Here is a 23,078-nt window from a genome sequence, read left to right as displayed (position 1 = left end):
AAACGGCATAATAATCATTGAAAGACTAGTGGGAAGACTTTCACCTAGAAAATGATCAGAGTGGGCCTTTAAAAGAGTTTACTGTCAAGAAAAACGTTATCAGCAGTTTTTGATCATGGACAAAAACATTGTTTACCGTCATCATTTTGTGCCGTCACAGTTTGCTGTGTGCCCAGCTCAGTTACACAATCCTTAAAAAGTGTAGAAGGTTTGAAGGTTCCTGTGCAAAAACCATGAATTATGCAAGATGAAGTAAAGATGCATAAAGCTGACGGAGCAAGTCTTACATAATGAAAGACTCACTTATTCAGATATTTACATCAGCAGGAAAGAAGATCCAAAAGTTCTGTCTTTTTTAAATCAACCTATTTACTGAAAATCTCTGCTGCTTATTTTATACGAGAAGAGACAAAAATAAGAAGCAGCTGAAGCTTCACTTGCTGTGACTCTGACTGAAACCAAATCTTTTATGATTATGTTCTCAAAAATTCATAATGCCTGCTTCTTCATAATGTCTGTGATGTGATGCAGGATGTTTGTTGTGACGTCAGCAATGAAACCCCCTCCTGTCCTCAGTGTGTGTCTGACGTCTGTCATTGGAGGGTTAAACGCTGTTCCTGTTCTTGTTCTGTCTCTGCAGGGTGAGTGCTCCCAGAGGTGCTACAACATCTTTGTTCTGGAGACGGTCTGCGTGGCCTGGTTCTCCCTGGAGTTCCTGCTGCGCTTCATTCAGACTCAGAGCAAGTGCATGTTCCTGCGAACACCTCTAAACGTAATTGACGTGGTGGCCATCCTTCCCTACTACATCACCCTCATCGTGGACTCCCTGTCCGGAGGAAGGAAGCCTGCCGGCTCAGGGAACAACTACCTGGAGAAGGTGGGCTTAGTCCTCCGAGTTCTCCGAGCGCTACGGATCTTTTACGTCATGAGGCTGGCTCGCCACTCTTTGGGCTTGCAGACGCTCGGCCTGACGGTGAGGCGGTGCACGCGGGAGTTTGGTCTGCTGCTGCTGTTCCTCTGTGTGGCCATGGCGCTTTTCTCTCCTCTGGTGTTCCTCGCTGAGAGCGAAATGGGAGCTAAGCAAGAATTCACCAGCATTCCTGGTAGCTACTGGTGGGCGGTAATCTCCATGACCACAGTTGGTTATGGAGACATGGTTCCCAGAAGCATCCCCGGCCAGGTGGTGGCGCTCAGCAGTATCCTGAGCGGCATCCTCCTCATGGCCTTCCCCGTCACCTCCATCTTTCACACGTTCTCTCGCTCCTACGTGGAGCTGAAGGAGGAGCAGAACCGGGCACTCAGGCAGAAGCCAGACTCGCAGGACAGCACCAAGTCCCAGAACAGTGAGGACTCTCAGGACGACAGCTACCAAGGCATCACGGAGGCAGCGGTGGCGGCGGCTGCAGTGCAGCGGCGGAAGTCCATGGCTGCTCAGAGGGCTGCAGAGATCAGAGAGTCCATGCAGTTGTAGACTGGCAGTCTGGGTGAAGAGGGGACCTCAGACTGTTAACAGAGATCTTCTTCTCTGGTTTTCTCCTTTAAACACGTGAAGGGCGGAGCTTTAGACTCTTACAAAGAAGCTCCAGAGGTTTTTTTTCCCCACATATGACTTTGGGAAAAAAAATATTTATGATTAAACACATTTAGCACAGTGAGCTTAAGAAACATTTAGGTTAAAAAAAGAGGTTTCTCTTTCACGCACATTTGATTATTGATCTCCTAGCTTTTGGTTTGAATTTGAAATGATATTGTTGTCCAATTTGTGCTGCTTTCTTGCAAAAAAACAAAAAAAAAACCTGCAGATCACATCATGTCCATGAGGGTGACGCAGGGTCCTGCTTTGGTCTCCTAACATTATCAGTTGAGAAAATCATTTCCTTAATAGGCCACGTCACACAGCCACTATGTACATTTTGCGCATTTTCCACGTATGAAATTTCAGCCTTTCGTGATAAATGCATGATATACGTAATTCAGAAGGGCTTTTTTTTTTGCGTTCGTCAGTCGTTGATGTGCGCAGATGTCATTCAAGGGTCTTGGCCGACTGGTCCTTATGTGAATTTGTTTTGGAGCTGTTTTAACATTTTTAGTGTGTTGAGAATTACGCAGTTTATGTGTATTTTATGTAGTTTATACGAAATTATTACATAAATCTTAGGCAAATTGTGCGTGATAATTGCTAAATGCATATGCAAATTTGTGGCTTTCTAGACCAATTTACGTATGTCTTAACAGACTTTTCACGCATGTACCATCAATATATAGGTTTTATATTGCGTGTATGGTGCACGTATTTTGTTAAAATTACGTAAATGACCCACAAATCACTAATGCATTACATATAAACAGTGGAATAACCATGCAGGGTTCATGTTCTACGTTGATGTACGTGTTCTTTGCGTGTTTATTTGTGCTCCGTCTGTGATTTATTATGTAGTTCATTTGTTATACATCTGAGAAAATTTCAATGAATGACCACAACTTTTTTCACTTTTTCTATGTATATTCACGTATGACCAATATTCATCCAGCAATATGCGCAAAATGTAAATATTGGCTGTTTGACACGGCCATAAGATGAGTTTTTTCCTTAAACTGTCCTTCAGCCACTTTCAGCAACTTCAGCAACTTTGACTCCCAAAAGATTTTGGGAGAAATTGTCATTTGGAAAGATAAATAGGTTTGAACAAGCTCCATCTATAAAAAAAACAGCAGAGATGTGGGACTGACAAACTTCTGCTTGTTTTGTTTAGTGGTTCATTTAAAAAAAATGATGTTTGAATGTGAGTTTAAAACATTCCTATAAACACTCAATACTAGATCTGCTTGGATTCCAGTCACCACAAAGTTTGGTTCTTCGGTCTGGTAGATGCAGTCTGATGCTAAATTCACACTAGGTTTGGAAACACGTGTTCAAGCAACCACTTCCATTAATAAATCAAAGTAAACGCAGTTTTACATTGATTCTTTTTTAGGAAGTTGTCATGTAAATGCGCATCTAGGGATTTCACTATCAAAACTCTCATATTCGGGCATTGCTACGCAAGTTAGGTTGTCACTTTAAGGGCTCTGATTGATAAACGGCGACCATTGACCGCCTGTTAAAAGTTAAACCAGTTGAACTTTGACCAATCAGGAACTCGGATTTGGTATTGATGTTTGGGTAGCACCCTTTTCAAAACACGGAGGTGCCAACCATTTAAAAACAGTGATCATGAAGGAGAACTTAATATTTGTGGTTTGAGCCTATATGACACCAAGTCTGTCATATCAGAATAGAGCTGTGAAAGAAAAATGCTGGAGCAAGATTTACCAGTTTTGCATCGCTTTGAAATTCCACACCAGGCCTCTTCCAACTGTGAGTACATGCGCTAGTATTGAGTAGCGACAGTCCAGTGTAAAAAACCGTGTGCTAAAAGCGCATTCAAGAACCTGTGTTCTGTGTGTCACATGCCTGGTGTGTAGGTAGCATAAGTCACCCTTTTAAAGCATCAGTAGAAGATTCAGCAGTGAATGTGCCAAAAATGATGAAAATCCCAGCAGAGACATAAAATTCACAACAAATATCATGGGGGTGGGAGGGCAGACGGCTTGCTGCGGTCTTTAGGTTGGCCCCCACTCAACAATTTGTATTGAGTTATGTCTACAATGTGAGGAAGCCTCAGCGTTCCAGCGAAGCATGACCTCTTTGTATACACCAGGGGTACCTAATCCTGGTCCTCCAGATCTGCCACCCCTTCTATTTTCTATTTACTCTGCACTGCTCTCTGCTGATTGGCTGACTCACACACACCTGATCCAGGTGTTCTGCTGCAAAAAATGCAGTCATGCATTAATCAGCAAGCAAAAATCCCAATATGAGCTATGCCACCCTAACCGACATGCAGAGTGATCAAGAGCTAAAGGACAAGAAAAAAAATAGTTAAAAAAAGCAAAATCTATACAAAAGTGAAGGTTTAGAAAAAAATGCCCAAAGAAGAGACGACAGGACCTGCAGGCTCCTCCTCCAGGTTGGACTAATGACCAAGAAAAAGGAAACGGAAGAGGAAAGTTAGAAGTTAAACTCAGTCAACAGAGCAACACGGTTTTCTCTCATATGCTTAACGGCCAAACTTTTGTACTTCTAGTTTCTAGTAGTTTTTAGTTTCTAGTAGTTTCTTCAGCTGAGTGCCCCTCCCATCACCATCCTTTTCTACTCCAGCTTTCAGTGGTGTCGGCCTTTTCCTGAGCACCTGCTTTAGGCTCCTCCCTTTAATATCCCTTTAATATCCAACTACCTTAGCAGAAAGAAAACTGATTAAAGCACAAAACTGCTGGATTCAGCCTCTCCAGCTCTCCATCCACACTCCTCTGCTTGCACACAGTTACTACTGAGGGATACAGACAGAAGACTCAGACCACCACTGCAGATCTGGCCTTAACCCTTGTGTCACTTTACCATTGGGAGTTGGGTCATCTAGACCCACTAGACAGAGCTCTGAACCTTTGTTCTTCAATGATTTGTGATCTTCACTGGTGTCCATGGATTACATGAAACCTTTCCACCTTTATCCACCTTTGTCATGGTAGGGAGAACACGTCAATGGTCATCTTGGCCCCATAGTAAATCAAAGTAAACGCATTACCTGATTACCACTCTGATCCATGACTGTCATTTCCATGCAGGACTGAAACCTTTCTTTGTCTGATCAGATTCTTAGCACATTACTCTTGTTTACGGTTGTTAGCATTGACTATTGAAGCAGAAAAGTGAAAGCCTCAAGTGTTAAACTCAAACCATACTTGAAGACTGATTCATTGACTGCATATTAGAACTGGACTGAGAGGTCCCTCCCCCATGGCGCTCCAAACAGGAAGTGCCCTTTGTCCCAAAAAAACCCCCTCCAAATCCCATAGACTTCTATAGAGGAACAAACAGCTGTTACTCAGTCATTCTATTGGTCAGAATAGCCATTCTTGCTCTGACACTGTTTACTTTTCTTTCTTTTTTTTGTTGTGCAAGTTATTCAAGTTATAAACTGACCAACCAGATGCCCCAGTTAAAACTAGGCGGTGTCTGCTGTGATGCAGTGTGTCGAAAGTTCAAAGTGGTTGACAAATTTTGTATAGCTTGCTTTAATGGTAGAGTTTTGGACTTCCAGCAAGCTCCCTCCTGATTGGTGAGAGTAGTTGTCATACAAAAACGTTGACTCAACCAACTCTGACCAATCACTGCCTACTGATCATTACTGGCTCCAACACAGCGACATCCGTACCACAAAAAATTGGCGACTGAATTGACTTCATTTGGTTCCAGCGGGTAGTAAACCATTTGCTTTGGATGATGTCACACTGACTGTCCAATTCTCAGAGGCAGTAAATTGAATGAATTGAATTAGAAATACTTTAATATCAACCTAGAAAAAGAAGCACTTGACATAAAATGCTGTTTTATTTATCAAAAAAGCTTCAGCCTTTGAACCAAGGGTGCTTAAAGGTGAAAAAAGGGCATAAAACTATGTTTTTTTTTTTAAAAAAAAGCTCCTTTTAACTTACCTGGTTTGGTTTAGAAGCAGAGCCGCCAAGTCCTGGTCCTCCAAATCCACCTCCAGCTTGCTGTCCACATTTTCCTGCCTTATTTGGGTCAGGTGTTTTCCTTCAACTTACCTTCTTGGTGTTAGAATGAGTCCTCAATTGATCTTTTTTGTTTTGTTTTTGCAGTTATGATTATATCAACATAAAAAGTGAGCCTGTATACCAGACAAGCGTTCCTTTAGCCAGCAGAGGATTTTTTTTAAATCAAGAATTCAAAACTCCCTTGGCACTGAAAGAGGCCTCAGAGAGCTGACGCGGACCGAGAGGTCTGGCTAAACAAACCCAACAGCTGTTTCCGTAACCCTAGTGCTATCCTAGGCTTTAACGTTGTGAGTTGGGTCATCTAGACCCACTAGACAGTGCTCTGAACCTTTTTTCTTCAATGATTTGTGATCTTTACTGGTGTCCATGGATTACATGAAATCTTTCCACCTTTGTCATGTTAGGGAGAACATGTCAAAGTAACGGTGGGGTCATGTGGACCCCATAGGATAGCACAAGGGGTTACAGCAGCCGGTGTGCATGCAGACATGGCTGTTTTTGTGCGCATGCATGTAGACGTGTGGTCACAGGAAGCAGGAGCAGACTCATGTTTGGTTCTTCTGTGGATCTGTAGATCTCCTGCTCAGACCGAAGAAACAATCCCAAATCAGATCCTGAGAAAAGTTCACACCTCGTCTCCGTCTTCATGTGATTCTGCCAACTTAGTGTGTCGTCACCACAGTGCAGCCCATTTTAAAGTGAACTATACTGGTTCTTGAGGTTTAATTGCAGTGTCTCCCTCCTCAGAAGGCAGACAGCCGCTGCCTTCAGGCCTGGAGAGCAGCATAGCGTCAAAGTTTGGGAGTCTTGCAGGAGTATTGCAGATCCTGTCTATGGTCTTGAGTGATTCTGACGCCTAATTCCAAATGCAGAGCTTCATTTTCTCCGACATGAGTGCCTTCTGCTTCAAAGTGTCACTTTCGGAAAAATGTTTCCCCTGGATAACGGCAGAGTTGGAGTCAGCCAGGTGTGTTGATGCAGCAAATCGGGCATTTTAATAAATCGTGCCGGTTGTAATTTCAGGACACAGAATTAACTGAATCAACAAAAAAAGGCACCTTAAAAAAATGATGTTTTGACGATGGAGCAAATTCCTTTTGTGTTCTGGGAAATAAAGGCTATATTGAACACTGATCTGTGTGGACTGGCTTTGATTTCAAACCGCTGCAGTCTGCCTAATCATGTGCTACAGGGAATGCATGTGACATTTGGTTTCTGTTTGTTGCTTTTCCTCAGGAAGGATAAGGGTGGAGCTGACCTACATGCTGAGGGAAGTGTGTGATATTAGTGATCATTATTGTGATGACGATATAACTTGCGATATTTGAACAAATAGCAAAACAACTAACAACATTTCCATTACACTTCAACATGTTAATTTAACCCTTGTGCTGTCCTAGGCACTTTAACACTGGGAGTTGGGTCATCTAGACCCACTAGACAGAGCTCTGAACCTTTTTTCTTCAATGATTTGTGATCTTCACTGGTGTCCATGGATTACATGAAATCTTTCCACCTTTATCCACCTTTGTCATGGTAGGGAGAACACGTCAATGGAAGGGGGGGTCATCTAAGATAGCACAAGGGTTAAACATCTCTGTTTCTACCAGCTTTTCTGCCAAATTTAAAAAATTCTCGCCTGCAGCATTGATGGAAAACACAAGTCCAGCCTGAACTACAAATCCCAGGAAAAATTCTTTAATAAGCCACAATGTTTGCAAAAATCAGAGAAACAGGCCATTTCTCACAAACCTGCTAAAGTTTAAACATCAAGAAAAAGAAACCTCAATTTGAAGAAATAATACAAAAAAGCCAAAGAGAAGAAATGATTCAAACAGAGTTAAAGGGGAACATATTACAAAAATAAGGAAAAAAATATGGATGTAAACAGTCACAAAATTGTAATTGTGTAACGTTCGTTTCAGTCCTTTTCTGCTGAATAAGCTGGTTTTAAGGAAGGAAACAAGTCTGCTCAGCTTTCTGGTTCCTCCTGACAGCAGAGAGGCTTCTGATCTGCTGCTGCATTTCTGCAGGAAACTCTCTTCTTGAAAGAAAACAGCGGAACCTGCTCTGAGCGACAGCTGCTCAGAAAATATATAAATAAACATTAAAAAAAATCTAACTGGCCAGTTGAACAGCTGATATGACCCAGGTAAAAGATCTCCATCTGTTTGATGGAACATAACATGAGCTTTGGCCATCGGTTCTTCATATGGACTCTCACCAATGAATGTAGAATATTATTATTGTTTCACCAGAGTTCATTGAAATACTCTTGCCATTTTTTTAAAACGTCTTATGTGAAAAGATGTGGGACATGATCTCCTAGTAGGAGTCGCAGGTAGATGATGAACCGGTATTGTTGTGATGGTCATAAAGTGTTTGTTTGTGGGCTGGACGAGGTTCAAATGTCCTCGCCGTCACTCCTTCTACTGTCACTGAGTCTTTTTAAGAGAACAGTCTTTCACTGAAACATCCTTTACCATAACGAGGAAGGATGCAGTTACTTTAGAATATTCTTTATAAACACGATTCTGCAAAAATGCAGCTTGTCTTAAAATAATTAAAGTTTATTATGACACAGTTTTTTTTTAATCTGTAGGGTCTTAACCACAGCTCTAAGGGAGATATTTTTATTTCTATAAGTTTGCAAATGTTAAGTGATGCTTCCAAACTCTGACCTCACTCAGCTGAGGCTTTTAAAACCCATCTGAAGTTTTTTCTACTGCAGTGTTTTCAGCTAAAAATGGGATTTTATCATTTAATGTTTCTTTTAATATCCTGCTTTTATGTGGCTCTGATCTGCATTATTAAACACTTTTGTGATTTTCTTTATTCAATGAAAAATGCCATTTAACAAACTTTACGCAGTGCAGACTTTGACTTGATTTGCCTGAGTGAAGTTCCTCCGTTAGGACAGAAGACACTGCAGGTGCATGAAGAACCAGAAACCCAGATCCACGTGAGACAAACACTAATGTGGTTCTTCCATTTACAGTTTTTGGTTTTATTAAGCTCTGGGAATGGGTCCATCACAAGGACTTTAAGATCTCCAGCTGCTGTCTGAGCCAACTGTGTTAAAGCAGAAGCTGCAGTTTCACAATGATGAAGAGGATGACTTCATCCAAAGCAATTGAGGGTTATTACCAAGTGCCTTTTCATGATGCTCATCAGCACACTTTCATGAGGTGTAAACATTTACAGTTAGACATTTACTGGACATTCAGGCACACGTGTGCATAATATTTGATTCCATAACCTTGATCTTCAGGCATCTCTTTGCATGGAAAAAGTCTGTAGGATCATGCAAGAAAAACGAGTATTTTAAATGTCCCTCCAGTTCACTGGCGCTTTGATGCTTTTCCTGGTGTAAAGAAGACTGAGGACCTCCCTGTGTCGTGTGATTGAAAAGGAGCTTCGTACATTCTTAAAGTGCATCCCTAGAGGGCTTTGGCGCTGGTGGTGTGGGACACCGTGTGGGGGGCTGGCTTCTGAGGGTACCGGCTGTAGTAGTATACCTGGAACAGGATGGCAAAGTCCACAAGAACCTGCAGCAAACCACAAGTCCAGAACTGGACCGGAGCCTGTGTAAGCAGGAAGTAGACGGTCTTAAAGGTGTCCCCGCTGGTCCACATCAGCACCATTTTCACACTGGAAGAGAAAAAGCCAAAGAACAGAGAGACGGGTTACGCTCAGCTCAAAATCTATCCAACTCATAGAAAATGTTTTGTGAGGAGAAAGTTTGTGAAACTGTTTTTTGGACAGAAAAACATAATAATCAACAGTGCACACTTTCGTGTGCATCTAACCCAAAGGTGGGACGTCCTGCTGATGCAGTGATCACATCACTATGGTCATGTGATCCACTAGTTTGTCTTGAACCAGTTTAAGGTGGTTTTTCTGGCTCGATGGTTGGTTCACAGCAGAATTTGTTGTATAGGACCCTGGCTTTTCCATGGTGGAACAGAAACCACCCGGATATCACAATCTAGAACTGGAGATTCATTTGTTACGTCTTTCAAAAGACGAAACCTCCATATGTGTTTAAATAAAAAATGTGGAAAATTGACATGATAAAAAAAGAGTAGGAAGCCGTCATACTAAACCCATTTCTGAAACAAAGTAAATGTGATAAACAGCACAAAATTACATGTGAAAGATCCAAAGATAAAACAAAAAAATATACAGTTTAGAATAATACTGAAAGGAGGTACATCTGTTATGTTTAAGGGTAATATCAACAACTAATAAAAAAATACCAGGAACACATCAAAGACTTTGATCAGGATATAGCAAACTCTCTATGTCATGGCAAAAACATCAGTTGAGTCATACCAAATATTCCAACTGGGTCACACTAAGTACTTCAATCGGGTCATAGCAAATACTAATTGGATCATAACAACGACTCCAATTTGGTCACACCGAAGACACTAATAAAGTCATACCAAAGACTGAAGACCTAAAGACTGGACCAGTGCAAAGGTACAGTGAATAACCTCTGATTGGAAGAATGCAGGTTCAGTTCCCACATTGCCCCTCATTGCGTCTGATGCTTGAGGTTGTGCCAGAGTTAGGCAGCAGAGCTGCCATCAGTGTGTGAATGTGTGCATGGGTGAGACTGTGACTGTAAAGCATTTTGGGCCTCAAAGCAATACAAATGAGTGCTATAGGCGCATATGCAATGTAAACATTTACTTATAGTCTCTATCAGCAACTAAATAGGGTAAAGCACAGATAATCAGGGAAAACACAAACCCTTTTGGGGACATATTAAAGACTTTATTCAGGTCATGTCAAAAACTAGTAAAGACTTTCACTGCACTAAAAGTTCTTAAGTGGAAACTTGGCGTTGGGTCACTGAAACAGAAACAATGATCCTCCGGGCTTCACATCCTGTGGGACATTTTTGTGGATGAACTCATCAGAGTGCTTCTACTTTGCACGGTTTCCAACTCAAGGCATGCATCTTTGATTCACAGATAAGTGGTATTGTTTCACATCCCACTGAACAGAAGCACGCATGGGAAATCAGAGAAAGAGAGTTCTTTGGAAAAAGTTCTTCATGTCAACACCAGGAAAACATGAAATACATTTTTGGAAATCCTTTTTATGGCAGACTTAACTTGAATTCTGCTGAGCTCAGAGGTGCTTGTCTTTTCTGTGGTATTTTTTGCTGGAAGCAGGGATGCATGAAGGCTTTGCTGACAAAGCTAGGCCTGAGCCAGCCGTGTGTCTGCACCCGCACACGCCGAAGCCCTATGATCTGCTTCATATGCTGACATCTTTCACTCATGTTTGCTGGTTCGGTCGGTCAGCATACGAGTAACAGACTTTTTCTGCTGAAATGAATTTACTGGGATATCTTAGCTTATTCAGACTATTTCAGCCATGAGACGCTGCGGCAGGTACGACTATTTCTGTTGCTCAAATGACTCCATCTTGACCTGAATGAGGCCTCTGATTAGGCTGTTTATCCTGACTTTCAACAGACTTGCCTGACTGCAGCAAATACAAGTGATTACTATTGAGCTAGTGCACAGTGTGACTCCTCCGTCAGTTTCACCTGCTGAGCTGAATCAGAGGCTGACATCTCGTTAACTGTGTTCCTACTGCACCAAGGTCTGAAAAAAAATACCGAGCTTAATCTAAAGGAAAATGGAAAAAGCAAAATGACCCCCAGATAGTTTCTTCTTATCCCCAACTATGCAATCATTTCCTGGTCGGTTCTGAAAACCCTGCAACAACATTACAGTGAAAAAAAGGCTTTGTGCCATAAGACCAGGGCAGCAGAATCTGATGACCCACTCCATCACGCTGGCTAGAACCACACTGCCAGGTCATCGCATCTGCTTATGAAGCTGCTGGGGTTAACTAAAGACGCTTCAAACTGAAAAGTTGAATAGTATGAGAAGAATAGTTTTATTTACAAAAAAAATAAAAGAAGAAAATAAAAAAAAACAATCCAGAAGAAAACTTCAAGTTATTGTAGATGATTTACAATGGGGCAAACGGAGGATTACAACTGACCACCTTTATATGTCGCAAAAGTAAAGTAAATGCACCCGCTGTTCAAACTCAAGTGAGCAATGATCAAAGGAAAGAAAATGCTGTGAGGCCCTCAAACTGGTCAGGAAAAAAGAAAAGCTGTTTCTGACCATGAGAACCTCCACTGAGGCTGCAAGGAGGAAAATACTCCAAAATACGCAAAGAGAGCAGGTGAGGAACTCATCTTTCAGATAAACAACTGCTAAAGAAATACATTTATTTAAAAGTGCTCGGCTAAAAGACAACCTGAAGACATCTTGTGGTGTGAAGATGGTTTAACACCAGCAGGAACTGCAGTGTTTGTCCTAAAATTAAAGTGGAGGTGACTCCACTTGTGTGTTTTTTCTCGATAGAGCAAATCAATTTGCTTCTATAAAGCTCCTCTTGTGTATATTTGTGGTAAACGCTGTCAAGCATCTGCATGCATCATTGTTGTGATGTAAACATGGCTGCGACTTCCTGTTAGCCACATACCTTCTTCCTGGCTGCACACAGAGGCTGTTATTTGTAAAATTCATAATAAGAAGTCCCTTTGTTGGTAAGGTGGAGTCGTGTGTCTGGACACAAGTCCTCAGTGTCTTTAGTAAAGTGGATGTTCTTTTTTACTAAGTGACCATGAAACGCTTGGGGCCACAGCCAGAGTCGGGTCCTTTACCAAGACACACACACACACACACACACACACGGATGGATATTATGGTCTGTCTTGTGCGTCAACAGTGTCTAAACAACAAAACTGTTAGAATCCAGAGCGGCATTAGGAAGTGCAGCTAAGTCTAATGTTTCTACAAAAAAAAAAGCCATCAGTGATGAACAATAAGACTTTTACCAAAGAAGGATCCTTTCAAAGTTGAAATGTGTGACAAAGTGAGGAATTTCATTTTCAACACAACAGTAAGAAAGAATTTTATCAGTAAAAAGTTCATCACATTGTAGATTTCAGATTCTTGTTGGCCTGATTGACTCTAATGGGGCCAAAATCCACCAGTCATCACCTGAAGAGTCGAAGTTTCTGGCACTTGAACCAGGAAGATTCGAGATCCGGCTGAGCTGAAGTTCTTGTGTTTTTCCATGTTTGTCTCTAACTGTTGTTGATAGATGGTCACCCATCTGTCACTGACTGGCACTGAAATACAGTTAAGACAATCTGGACGCGTTGTGATCTAGACTGAACTATAAACATTGTAATGTAGTCAGCTCTGTTTGAAGTTTTCTTGCCTTTTGTGCTGCATCTTGGGACATACTTGCTTGTAAACTTGCACTTTCTGAATACCTTGAATCTTATTTATTGACAAAAGCTATGCCTCCTAGGTAATAAAAGGACTGACGCAGTGGGCCAGAGTGAAGCTTTTATGAATTAATAGAAAGGCTGTGCATTAAAGGTGACGTGTGTTGTTTATTTGTGTGCCGTCTGGTCCCAAGAGGTCTGATGTGGTTTGTAATGACAGCAGTAGAGTGTCTCTAACCCCCTCTGAGGCTGTTTAACATGTCATTTACAGAAAAATCACTTTTAAAATCAACCTTTGATAGAACAACCCTTCTGTACACCTCTCTATCCCCTATCTAAACATCTCAGTCCAAAACTCTCCAGAACCACACACTTCCTGCACCCTGAACACAAAAATCCCTTCGCATGAACTTGCCTTTGTCCCGCCCCTCTGAGGCGTAACAGAGCAAATACTCCATATGGTCAGAAAGCAGCACAGAAGGGGACTGACAATAACCTTAATAAGAGCAAAAACCGGCAGACAAATTTTTGGCTTCATTCAGAGTGAATTTCGGACGCTCAAATCTTTTAGCATCTAAAGTTGTGTTATGAAAATTTGGGCATGTTTCTTATAATCCCCTCACAAATTCTGCCTTTGGTTTTGTCAAAAATGTTTGCCTTTTTAGCCTCATCCACAGCTACCGCTCCCCACCATCTCCTCGCCTCAAAACCGGCTTGTTTTCACCTCGTCCTGCCTCTCAGGGAGATGCTTGTTAACTCTGAGGACAGAGACCCTCCATCCTCAGGTATAACGGTGTTCACCTGCAGGATTTGTGTTTGATCAGCTCCTCTGCAGGTTCCTTAATAAGAGCAAGCCCAGAGGAGAACGGCTGAACAAGGTGCAAACATGTCTGCATACCTGTCACCTTCTCAGAGACAGGCAGGAGGGGCAGAAGTGATGCTGAGCCCCGAGGCACATTACTGTAAAACAACACTGGCTGTGTCTTCTGTTAGGACAAAAAAACAACCAGCCTCCAGCTGAAAAGCTCTTCAACTCTAAAAAAACAGCCAGAAATGCCTTGTTTTTGAAACCAATCGGTGCGCTTTTTGCATCATCAGTGAGGTCAGATAGGTGGTGTTATTAACAAATCCTGCCTTCAAATCTCTTTTGAGTTGAGAGATTTGAAAATAGACTTTCAGACATCTGTTTTTTCCTGAGCGGCAGCCTCTAGCGCTGAAATCGCACCAGCAAGTTCCTGATCCCTAAAGGTCAACTAGCACATATCAGCCTAAAGGATTTCAGGAGGCTTCATAGAGACCCACTCTGATGAAAACGGTGTCTCTGGTGTTTTTCACAAGTAGCATTTTTCACATGATGGAGGACATGCAGAAAGAAAAAGAAGTAATTCTTCTGTCAATCAGGAGCAGACGAAAAAGGCAGTTTGAAAAAGATCATATTAGTGATGTAGAAAAGACGCTGGGGGGGTCACAGTCGTCCTGCTCTGCTCCGTTCTGATGATCCACCGTCAGACAAATAAATCCATGAACGTCTTTGTTTTCCTGGTCTGAGCTGGAATCTGGATCAGAACTGGACGGATGGATTGCTCCAACATTGCCTAACATTTTTGTTGCACCACTAATGTTAAGTTGGGGGATGTGAGGGGCTAGCTGAAGAGCCTTTTAAACAGAGAGCTCACAGCAACTAGAAGAGTAGGGGTGAGTTGCTTCATATCAACAGTCCCGCCCACAACTCAGAGGTGAATTTTTGATGAACTCCTGCTGCTCTGCAGAAACTATGTCCTAAAAAATTGACAGTTTTTTTTTTTTTTTATCTTGGCTAAAAACGTTATAAACAAAATCACCACTGGAAACACTGAAAACAGATTCAAAGATGATCGGAGTGGGACCTAAATTAAAACACATGATCTGTTGTAAGATTGGGTTGTGATTTTACCTCTGTAGCGGATCTGAGACAGACTTTGCCAAACAATTATTTTGAAAAACAATTTCTGTATCGGCTTGCTCTTTTTTTTGTATGGAAACACATACTTTGTGTCATCAGAAAATAACACGCCTAGCTGCACGTGATTTGATCTTACTGGGAAGGAGATAAATGAGTGCAGATAGAAATTGCAGGGTGGAGACGGCTTGGACAGATGTTCGGCTGCTGCTCGGGTCCACAGCCCAGAGCTGGACCTGCTCTGCAGATCTGCTGCTCCTCAGCGTGAGAGGCGGAGCGTGTGCACGGCGGCAGACGGCGGGTCACCAGCCTTAAAAGGCTGGGCCAGGCTTCTCGGTTTGGTTTGCTGCTCATTGTGCTCCTCTGGCTCAGAAAACACCTCCCTCTGACATTTCCTCCAACACAGCAGAGATGGCTTTCATCGGTTTCTGGTTGGTGTCCCACGGGGGAGGAAGGGTTCCAGTGATCATCACGACACGGATGCTGCAGAAGGCAGAGCTGACAGAGGGCAGGACCTTCATCACAGTGCAGAAGCCTCTGGGATTATTAAAAACAAAAGCAACTGATGTCAAACTGCACCACTGAGAGAAAAAAAAAAACCCTGGGGGTGAATTAACACGAGCTTCAGCCCCGCTTCATGAATAAAAGCTGCTGTTCTGGTGCCTGTTTGACAGCAGGACTGTAGTGTTTGAACACGGCTGACACCCCAAATGTTTCATTCTAACTTTTACCTCCACCAAAGTCCTTCTTTTGCCTACTGGGGAGGGTGGACAGCTTCCTGCCGCGAGCTGGAAAACTGTCAAAGCCTTGAAGCCTTCCTGCAGCACAGAAGGATGCCGAGTGGGAGAGTCTTTCTGCAAACACGCAATCAGAAACTTTCCTCCTTTCTTCTCCTCCAGGCTGATTCAGAAAGCCGCTCTCTGCCGTCTCCTCACATCTGAAAAAATGCATCAAACATTCAACCTGATCTCAGCTTCTGCTGACCGACCAATCAAACTGTAAACAAAAAGTCCTCAAGATTGTTAAATTGCAAAGCGAACGCACGGTACACCCCCTCTGAGAGTTTCATGCTGCAGCCGTGCCGACTCACGTGCACGAGCGTGCACGCACAGACACCTTGAAGGAAGAGCGGAGGTAAAGTAACCTAGCAACAGCCTGTCAGACTCAACAGTTTGTGCACATCCGGAGGAGAGACGACAAACAGAAATGTCCTCCGTGTTCCTGTGAGGCTTGGCGTGTCAAACAGGATGACTTCAGATTTGGATCATTATCGTGAACAGTTCGATTCTACATAAATAATGAAGGAAGAAACAATCGCTGTCAAACTTCTTTAGAGCCTAATTTAGGGTGGAGGGAAGCTTTAATACAGCAGAGATTGGATCCAGGGGGAAAAGGCTGCGTCCTGAGTGTCGTGACACGGTCAGGTTGGTTTTCATCAACGACTTTAGATGCCAAACTCGGAGGAGAGAAAGAGAAAAAGCTGAAGCTTCCATCAAAACAGAATGACACCCAAAACTCCACAGGCCTTACTTGGCATGTGACCGGGAGGGGGGGCTTCACTCCGACGGGGATTTGACCTGTCCTCTGTTATTTGACCTCAAATCCAACCAATCTGATGTTGGGGGCCAACCAGGAGACCCACAGGCTCATTTTAGACTCATTCATATAGTAATTTGTTTGGGATTAATAATTAACAAAATAAATTAAAAACAAACAAACAGCATTTTAAGAAACAAAATCACAAAAAACAGCTCAATGTTCTAAAGCAAACTCATTTTGGTTCAGGGGCCACATTCAACCCGTCTGATCTCAGCTTTGTTTTGGTTTTTTTACTCAGTTGGAAAAAATGCCTCAACCAACATGGTACCTAGTCACTTATTATCACACATTCATTCACAGAGGCCAATAGATCTAAAATAAAATGAATTTCACTTGAAAAAAATAAATTAGTTTGTTCAATTTTATACAGACTTAATATTTTACATCTGACACTGAAGCAATCCTGATGGGCTGATGGGCTACAGAAAAAAGTAAACACCTGGCTAAAATGTAAATTTGCAGATTAATGAAAAATTAAACTAAGTTAAACTTGCAAAAATTTGTGAACATAAGAATTTGGAGTTAACCTCCCTTTCTCTACTGAATCCTCACCCGGCCATCAATATCAGGATTCAGATCCTGTGCAGAAACACATTTAGTGTCATTCAAGTGTGCAAAACGCAATTAAATGTCCAAGAGTCTTTTCCTGGTTGCTGCCTGAATTTTGTGGCAACACCTGCCTTCTTCCTGACCTTTAATGGGCGCCATCAGTGGCCAGACTGACATCAGTGACCAGTTCACTCCAACATCGTCCAGCACAGTGACTAGAGAGCTGACTATGTCATCAGCTGTTGTTGTGTCCATCAACTACAGAAACTCTGCTGTGACGGTCTCCTCAACGTCTCTGACAAATATGCACAGTTGTGCAATATCTGTGTCTGTGCTTTCATAAACAGTGACTGAAAATACAATAAATGACTGGATTCCTTCATATGGCTGCCCATGTTTCCTCAGAGATGTTGGATCTGATCGTAATTCTTGACAGACTCATGTTTAAGGTCGACTGCTTTTTGGGGCACAAGACTTCTGCAGCCTTCAGCATTTTTCAATAAGTTCACCATCAGAAAATGGATTGGATGTTTGCTCCAACTTGTTTGCAGCTAGCTGTCACTGCTCCATCACTGACCTCACGGCTGCAGAAAATGCAGACAGTTGTTCTTCAAGTTAGTAAATCTTCTCTTTTCCTAACTGCAAATGGTGAAACTTTTTTTTATGGCTAGTCTCATAGCATTGCTGAATGTTATATTCTTTGAGCACTGCGACCTGTTGATGTCATACCAAGCATGCAGGTTTTGCATTCAGCTCTGTGAACAAATAAAACTCTGCCCATTTCTCCTGGAAAGCTCAGGACTTCACTTGAACATGTTTTCTTTCTGACAACATGTTAGGGTGTCACTACTGATCATTCTTATAGCAACGTAACAGCAGTGAGGCTCACGGGGAACCAAACTACATCTTACTTAGAGGCAGAGCTGTTAGTTTTGCTTTTGACACGCGCAGAGTTATGCTGTTTCAACTGTTTTGCTTTTCCTTTGCTCCCCCTAGTGGCGGAATTGCGCATTTCGGTTATTTCTTTAAAAAATCATAACTCGCCACAGGAATGGACTAGAAACTTGCTTTGTTTTAAACATCCTTATAAGTTTTACTCTTCATGTGTGGGCCAGATTAAACCATCTGGCGTTGCGGGTGCAACACCCCTGTTCTATAGGGAAAACAAGTAAAAAAAATATTTTTCTTTCTTTCTTCCCCAATCATCTTTAGATCCACTGTCAAAGCATCCAAGTGCTCTATTAATTAAAATTTTACCATTTTTAACCAAAATCAAAACACCTGTATATTTTCCCTTCTGATCCCCCATAACTGAGAGCTCTCAGTTTACACTATTTCCTGCTGGCTTACAGCCTCTCAGACGAGGAAAACAAAGACGTTCATGGATTTATGTCAAACTGCATTTTTTTGTCTGCTCTCGATTCACATCGATTTGTTTAAACAAACTCAATCTCTTTTGCACTATAAACTGCACCAGAGTTTGTCACAGATGCAAAAAAAAAGCATAATAAAGGAGAAAAATGATATTTAAGGTGTACTTTTGGGATAAATTCATTTAACATAAAACGGAACCAAGAACAGACATTTCATCTTGAAAGGCAAATCCCAATAACGTATTGAATAGATAACAATAAAATGAATTGAATGAATCTTAAACCATCACCAAAAAAAATGTGAACAAAAATGGTTCCGAAAAGTCTTTATAAAATAATAAAACCTATAATAGGAATGCATCTTAAATCCAGATTACTTTCATTAATAATTCTCAACAATTTCTAATTTAGATGCTCTTTGCTTCTATGATTATTTGAGTCCACAAAAAGAATGTATTTAGACCTCTGAATAGAAACCATGAGCTCAATGCTGCAGATGTTCTGGCAAACATCTGCTTTGAATGCCTGATTCAGACCTGTCCTCCTTCTGGAACCTGAACACAGGAAGTGACTTTGGGCGCTGTGGCTCTGACCCCTGTGGTCGGGCTGGGATCCCCATAATACTGGTTATTTTTGCACAGCAGAACCAAGCCAGACTGTTTCCTTAGAACTGCAGTTCTTAAGTCTATTGGGGAGCTGGGTGGGTGGAGGGAGGAACCGGGAGAAGGAGGGGTGCTGGTTTGATCTAAATGTTTTTAATTCATTGATTTATTTTTAAAGCCCTTTGTGTTTTGAAGTACTAAAAGGGGCTAAACAAATAAAAAAGGTTTGAATAGATGGTTGTTAATGAAGTGAGGAGCTGAAATCCCTGGAGGATAACATCTGATGAACTAAAAGACCATCTTTGGTCAATGTTGGTTTGCCACAGAAATTTCATCATATTTCTTGATTCTTTTGCTGTAGGGTTTAGTGGAGGCTGGTGTGCCGCCTGTGGTTTCATATATACTCCCCCCCACAAAATTCTCTAAAATGATAACCGAGATTGAAAGGAGGGAAAAATGTTCCTCTGCTGCAGCAGAAGCATCCGTGACCAAACGCTGCCTTTAACCGTGCCAGCTTTACATGAGCCCCCCAGCCTCCTGCAGGTTTGCTGACATACTTTCTAAAGTCGTGTTTATTACTGCAGAGAGCCGACATGACGGAAAGTGGGACTCAATGAAAAGGAGCCACTGTTAGGAACGTGGGAGGCCGAGTCAAAGACTGAAAGTGGACAGACAGGACACAAAGAGCGGGGGAGGAAAGGAGGTCCAGAGGAAACCAGCAGTGGGCAGAGAGTCGGCAGAAAGGCTCAGCTTGGGGGCCGTCATGGCCGGGGAAGTGGACAGGCAGCCCTGCCGGAGCTCTGATTTCTGTCTGCTGCAGAAAGACCTGCAGCAGAGCGACTGTGAACGACCTGCGTGGTTTCAACACATTATTACTTCAATCATCTCGGGTATTTTCCCCACCTCCAGTATTTAATTAGCAGCCTGGAAGTGTTTTTTTATTCCATTGATGTCTGATTGACTGTTTCAAAGCAGCATTAGGTTACATGGACTCAGGGAAAGTTGCTTTCATTGTTCCCAAATCCCACCACTCAAAATAAACGTTGCATTCCAGCTTCTAATTGCAGCATGAAACGAGCTCAGACGAAAAGCTCATTAACATATTGACTTGTCAGGTGGTGTACGCTCATGTTCACCTAATAAACAGCTGTCAGGAGGCTCGACAGGTATCCCCATGCTAAACGGGCACATGTCAGGGTTAATGAGCAAATGTGAGAGGACAGGGTCATTACTGAGGCATTTTCAGTGTGACTGACGCAGCATCACCCTCAGAGCTGCCAGTGATGAAGAGCACATTGCTCATCGGGACCATGACTTTGCCATTAATCCAGGACAAAATGCACTAATTAGATTTCCATTAGGCTGTCTTGAAAAGGCTGAAAAGCTGAGAAACGAGAAAGATGGTCAATAATTATCTGCAAAGTGTATTTACGTCCCATCTGACAGCGACACGACAAGTGCTGCACTTTTACATTTTATCCTCACTGAGGAAAAACTAACTTGCAGTTATTCTCAGTGAAAACATCAGGAAATCCTTTTTTTCTTCTGACCATTTGTCTTGATACAAACCAAAAACAAGCAGTAAACGAAGTGTGTTTTAATGGATATCCACAAACAGCCTCTAGGTTTATATATGTGAACAGAGCTTTTTATCCGATATTCTGGTTTTGGATGAAACTGAACGCTGACTGAACGTTTGCGCTCAGTTGCATGTGTCCAGCTTTTTCTGCCGGTGTCTTGTCAGGGACACACCAGGCGTGCTTCAGTGATTGGTTTTTATCCAGGTTGAATAAACCGGCTCCAAAGGAGTCCGGACCAAACGGTTGGTCCCTCACACTTATGGAGAGCATAATTGCAGAAGTAGAGCGGTCAACCTCTGATCAGAGGTTTGAGGAGAGCTAAATGTATCAAAGTGTCCTTGGGTAAGTGAACTCCACGTTTCTCCTGGTGGCTATTGGTTGGCGCCAGTGTTAGGCACATCATTGTGTGAATGTGTGTGTGAATGGGACTGTGACTGTAAAGCGCTTAGGGCCTTAAATGTAGATAAGAGCTATATAGCTATACGCAGTATATCATTTTACCAACAAGCCCCTTGTTGTTGAGATCAGATGTGGGCCATTTTCAGTTTCCTCATATTTGGGGGGGGTTGTCTTTGCACAGGCCTCCTGATGTTTCCCAGCAGCATTTCAAACATGTAGGGGTGGGAGGTCTTTCTGATGAAAAACAGCAGGATTTTCTTTTTTTATACGATGCAGAGTTTCAGCAGAGGTTTTAAGCTACTGTTACAACACATGATAGAGAAACAAATCAGACAAATTGATCCACCAGAGAAAGCAAATGTTTAAATCGTTAGGGGCAACCATAGCAGGAGTTTGGAGGTTTGTTTAAAAGGGTGTATGAGCTGATACTGTTGAACGCTTTGGCTCCTGCTGCTGTGAGCCGGACGGATAAGGAGGATCTGGAAGAACCGGCAGGTACAGTGAAGGATGTAAAGCAGGGATGGCCACCTCCAGGCCTCAGTGGCTGCATTCATGCAAATTTTCCAACATACCCTCCTCTGGCATGTTCTAATTGGCTGGACACACCTGAACCAGGTAATCAGAGTAGGGCTTGGATATCTGGATTGACTAAATGCTTGTTTTCTGCTCTATTATAAGAATAAATGATGTAAAAACCAAAAAATGTGACTTCCTGGATTCTTTTTGTTTTTTTACAGTCTGTCTCTCACACCAGAAGTGTTTCTATCATGAACCAAACTCAGCTTTTTAAAGAAGGACAACTTGCAGAACTGGTGATGAAAATTACTTTTATGCCCCCACTGTATGCTAGACTGCAGTTATCAAAGTGGGATGATACATTTTAATCAACAGAAGACTTTCTGCTTCATCAACACAATTCTAAAAAAAAGGCATAAAAATCTTGTTTGTTGCAAAAAACGAATGAACACAAAATCCTGTGAGCCAATCAGATGTGACTGAAATGTGTCCTCATCAGAGTAGGGCTTGGATTTCTGGATATCATGCAGACACAGAGTTGCCCACCCCTGATAATAGCTCCCTCATGTGATTGGGAGCCAGTGGAGCTGCTTAAGAACAGGTGTAACGCGACAGGAGGATGGAGTTCATATTGTGATTAACATTGAAGTTGGGGGGGCAAACAGTGAAGAGTTGCTGAGGTGAAGTTGAGAGGTGGCTGAGAAGACTGAGAACCAGACTGGCAAAAGTGTGGGGAGGGGGTGAGAGAAGGATGCAGATGGTTGATGTTGCAGGGATGAAAGGAGGCTGACTGAGTGATGCTATTTATAAGTGAAGTGAAAGAAAGTGAGCTGTCAAGAACATTTAATGTCAGGCTGCTGTCAACAGCCCCACTGCTGTTGGAACCAAGGATCTGCATTGCATTGCACCTTACATTTAACCGGACATTAAGACAACCAAATTCCATGTTGACCCAGAACAAGCCTCAAACCTTTACCTTTCACACTGATGCTCTTTCAAAAACCAAATGGAGCAAGCTGCAGTTGGTCAACCAACCACTAGGGGGCATGCTACACCTAAACTGAAGATGAAAATGATGAAACTATACAATGAAAACATACATCCTGTTTTAAAAACCTGCATTGCATCTAAGTTTTTGGTTGACCTGATTTTTTTCTGTCCCGTCAAAGATGTATCGTGGATTTGGGGTTTGCCCGCCTGCTTCCTATTTGTTTTGTTTTTTTCTGTGTTGGAATATAGTCTAAATGAATCTATCTGGTTTTGCCTTTAGTCTTGAGACAACTCTGCTGTAAACTGGCACTTGATTAATAAAACAAACAGAATCTTATTTTGAACAGGAAGTCAAGTAAGCAAGAATGTTTTGCCAGCAGTTGATTCTCACCATCCTCCACAGCCTAACTAAAGCAACAGCAGATGCTGATGAGGCAGAATGCAGCACAATTCTTTTTTTTTAAGATAGCGACCTTTTATGCTCCAAAAGGACAAAGGCGGTGGGTATCACAGAGACCACAGCTTGGTGACATCAACTGCCAAGATGGCAGCAACCAAAGAGCTCAAAGACAGGCACAGAAACCGACAACATGACCAGAAACCTTAAAAAATTCCACTGTGGCCCCTGGAATGCGATTG

General features: G+C 42.3%; 2 protein-coding genes across 9 annotated transcripts in view; one reads left to right on the top strand and one right to left on the bottom strand.

The window, feature by feature from the left end:
* The window catches only part of kcng2 (potassium voltage-gated channel, subfamily G, member 2), a 61,666-nt gene extending 54,916 nt beyond the window's left edge, over positions 1 to 6,750 (top strand). Inside the window, exon 3 of the mRNA XM_023960219.2 lies at positions 641 to 6,750. Coding sequence (XP_023815987.1) covers positions 641 to 1,471 — 831 coding nt within the window. The 3' untranslated portion in view covers positions 1,472 to 6,750. The remainder of the gene's footprint in view (positions 1 to 640) is intronic.
* A 548-nt stretch (positions 6,751 to 7,298) lies between these two features.
* The window catches only part of slc66a2 (solute carrier family 66 member 2), a 35,805-nt gene continuing 20,025 nt past the window's right edge, over positions 7,299 to 23,078 (bottom strand). For 3 of the 8 annotated variants that reach the window (XM_078954545.1, XM_078954544.1, XM_078954546.1), the window contains 2 exons: positions 15,563 to 15,768; positions 14,865 to 15,329 (listed from right to left, as the gene is read on the bottom strand). In XM_078954545.1, coding sequence (XP_078810671.1) covers positions 15,301 to 15,329; positions 15,563 to 15,768 — 235 coding nt within the window. In that variant the 3' untranslated portion in view covers positions 14,865 to 15,300. Of the gene's footprint in view, positions 9,268 to 14,864; positions 15,330 to 15,562; positions 15,769 to 23,078 lie in introns of those variants that run through there. The other 5 variants (XM_020707369.3, XM_004074393.5, XM_011481315.4 and 2 more) reach the window with 2 other exon arrangements.

This window comes from Oryzias latipes, chromosome 11, assembly GCF_053564925.1.
Source record: "Oryzias latipes strain Hd-rR chromosome 11, Olatipes_Hd-rR_3.1".
NCBI lineage: Eukaryota > Metazoa > Chordata > Actinopteri > Beloniformes > Adrianichthyidae > Oryzias > Oryzias latipes.
Note: the sequence above shows the minus strand (reverse complement) of the source record. Positions and strands in the feature narration are given on the sequence as shown.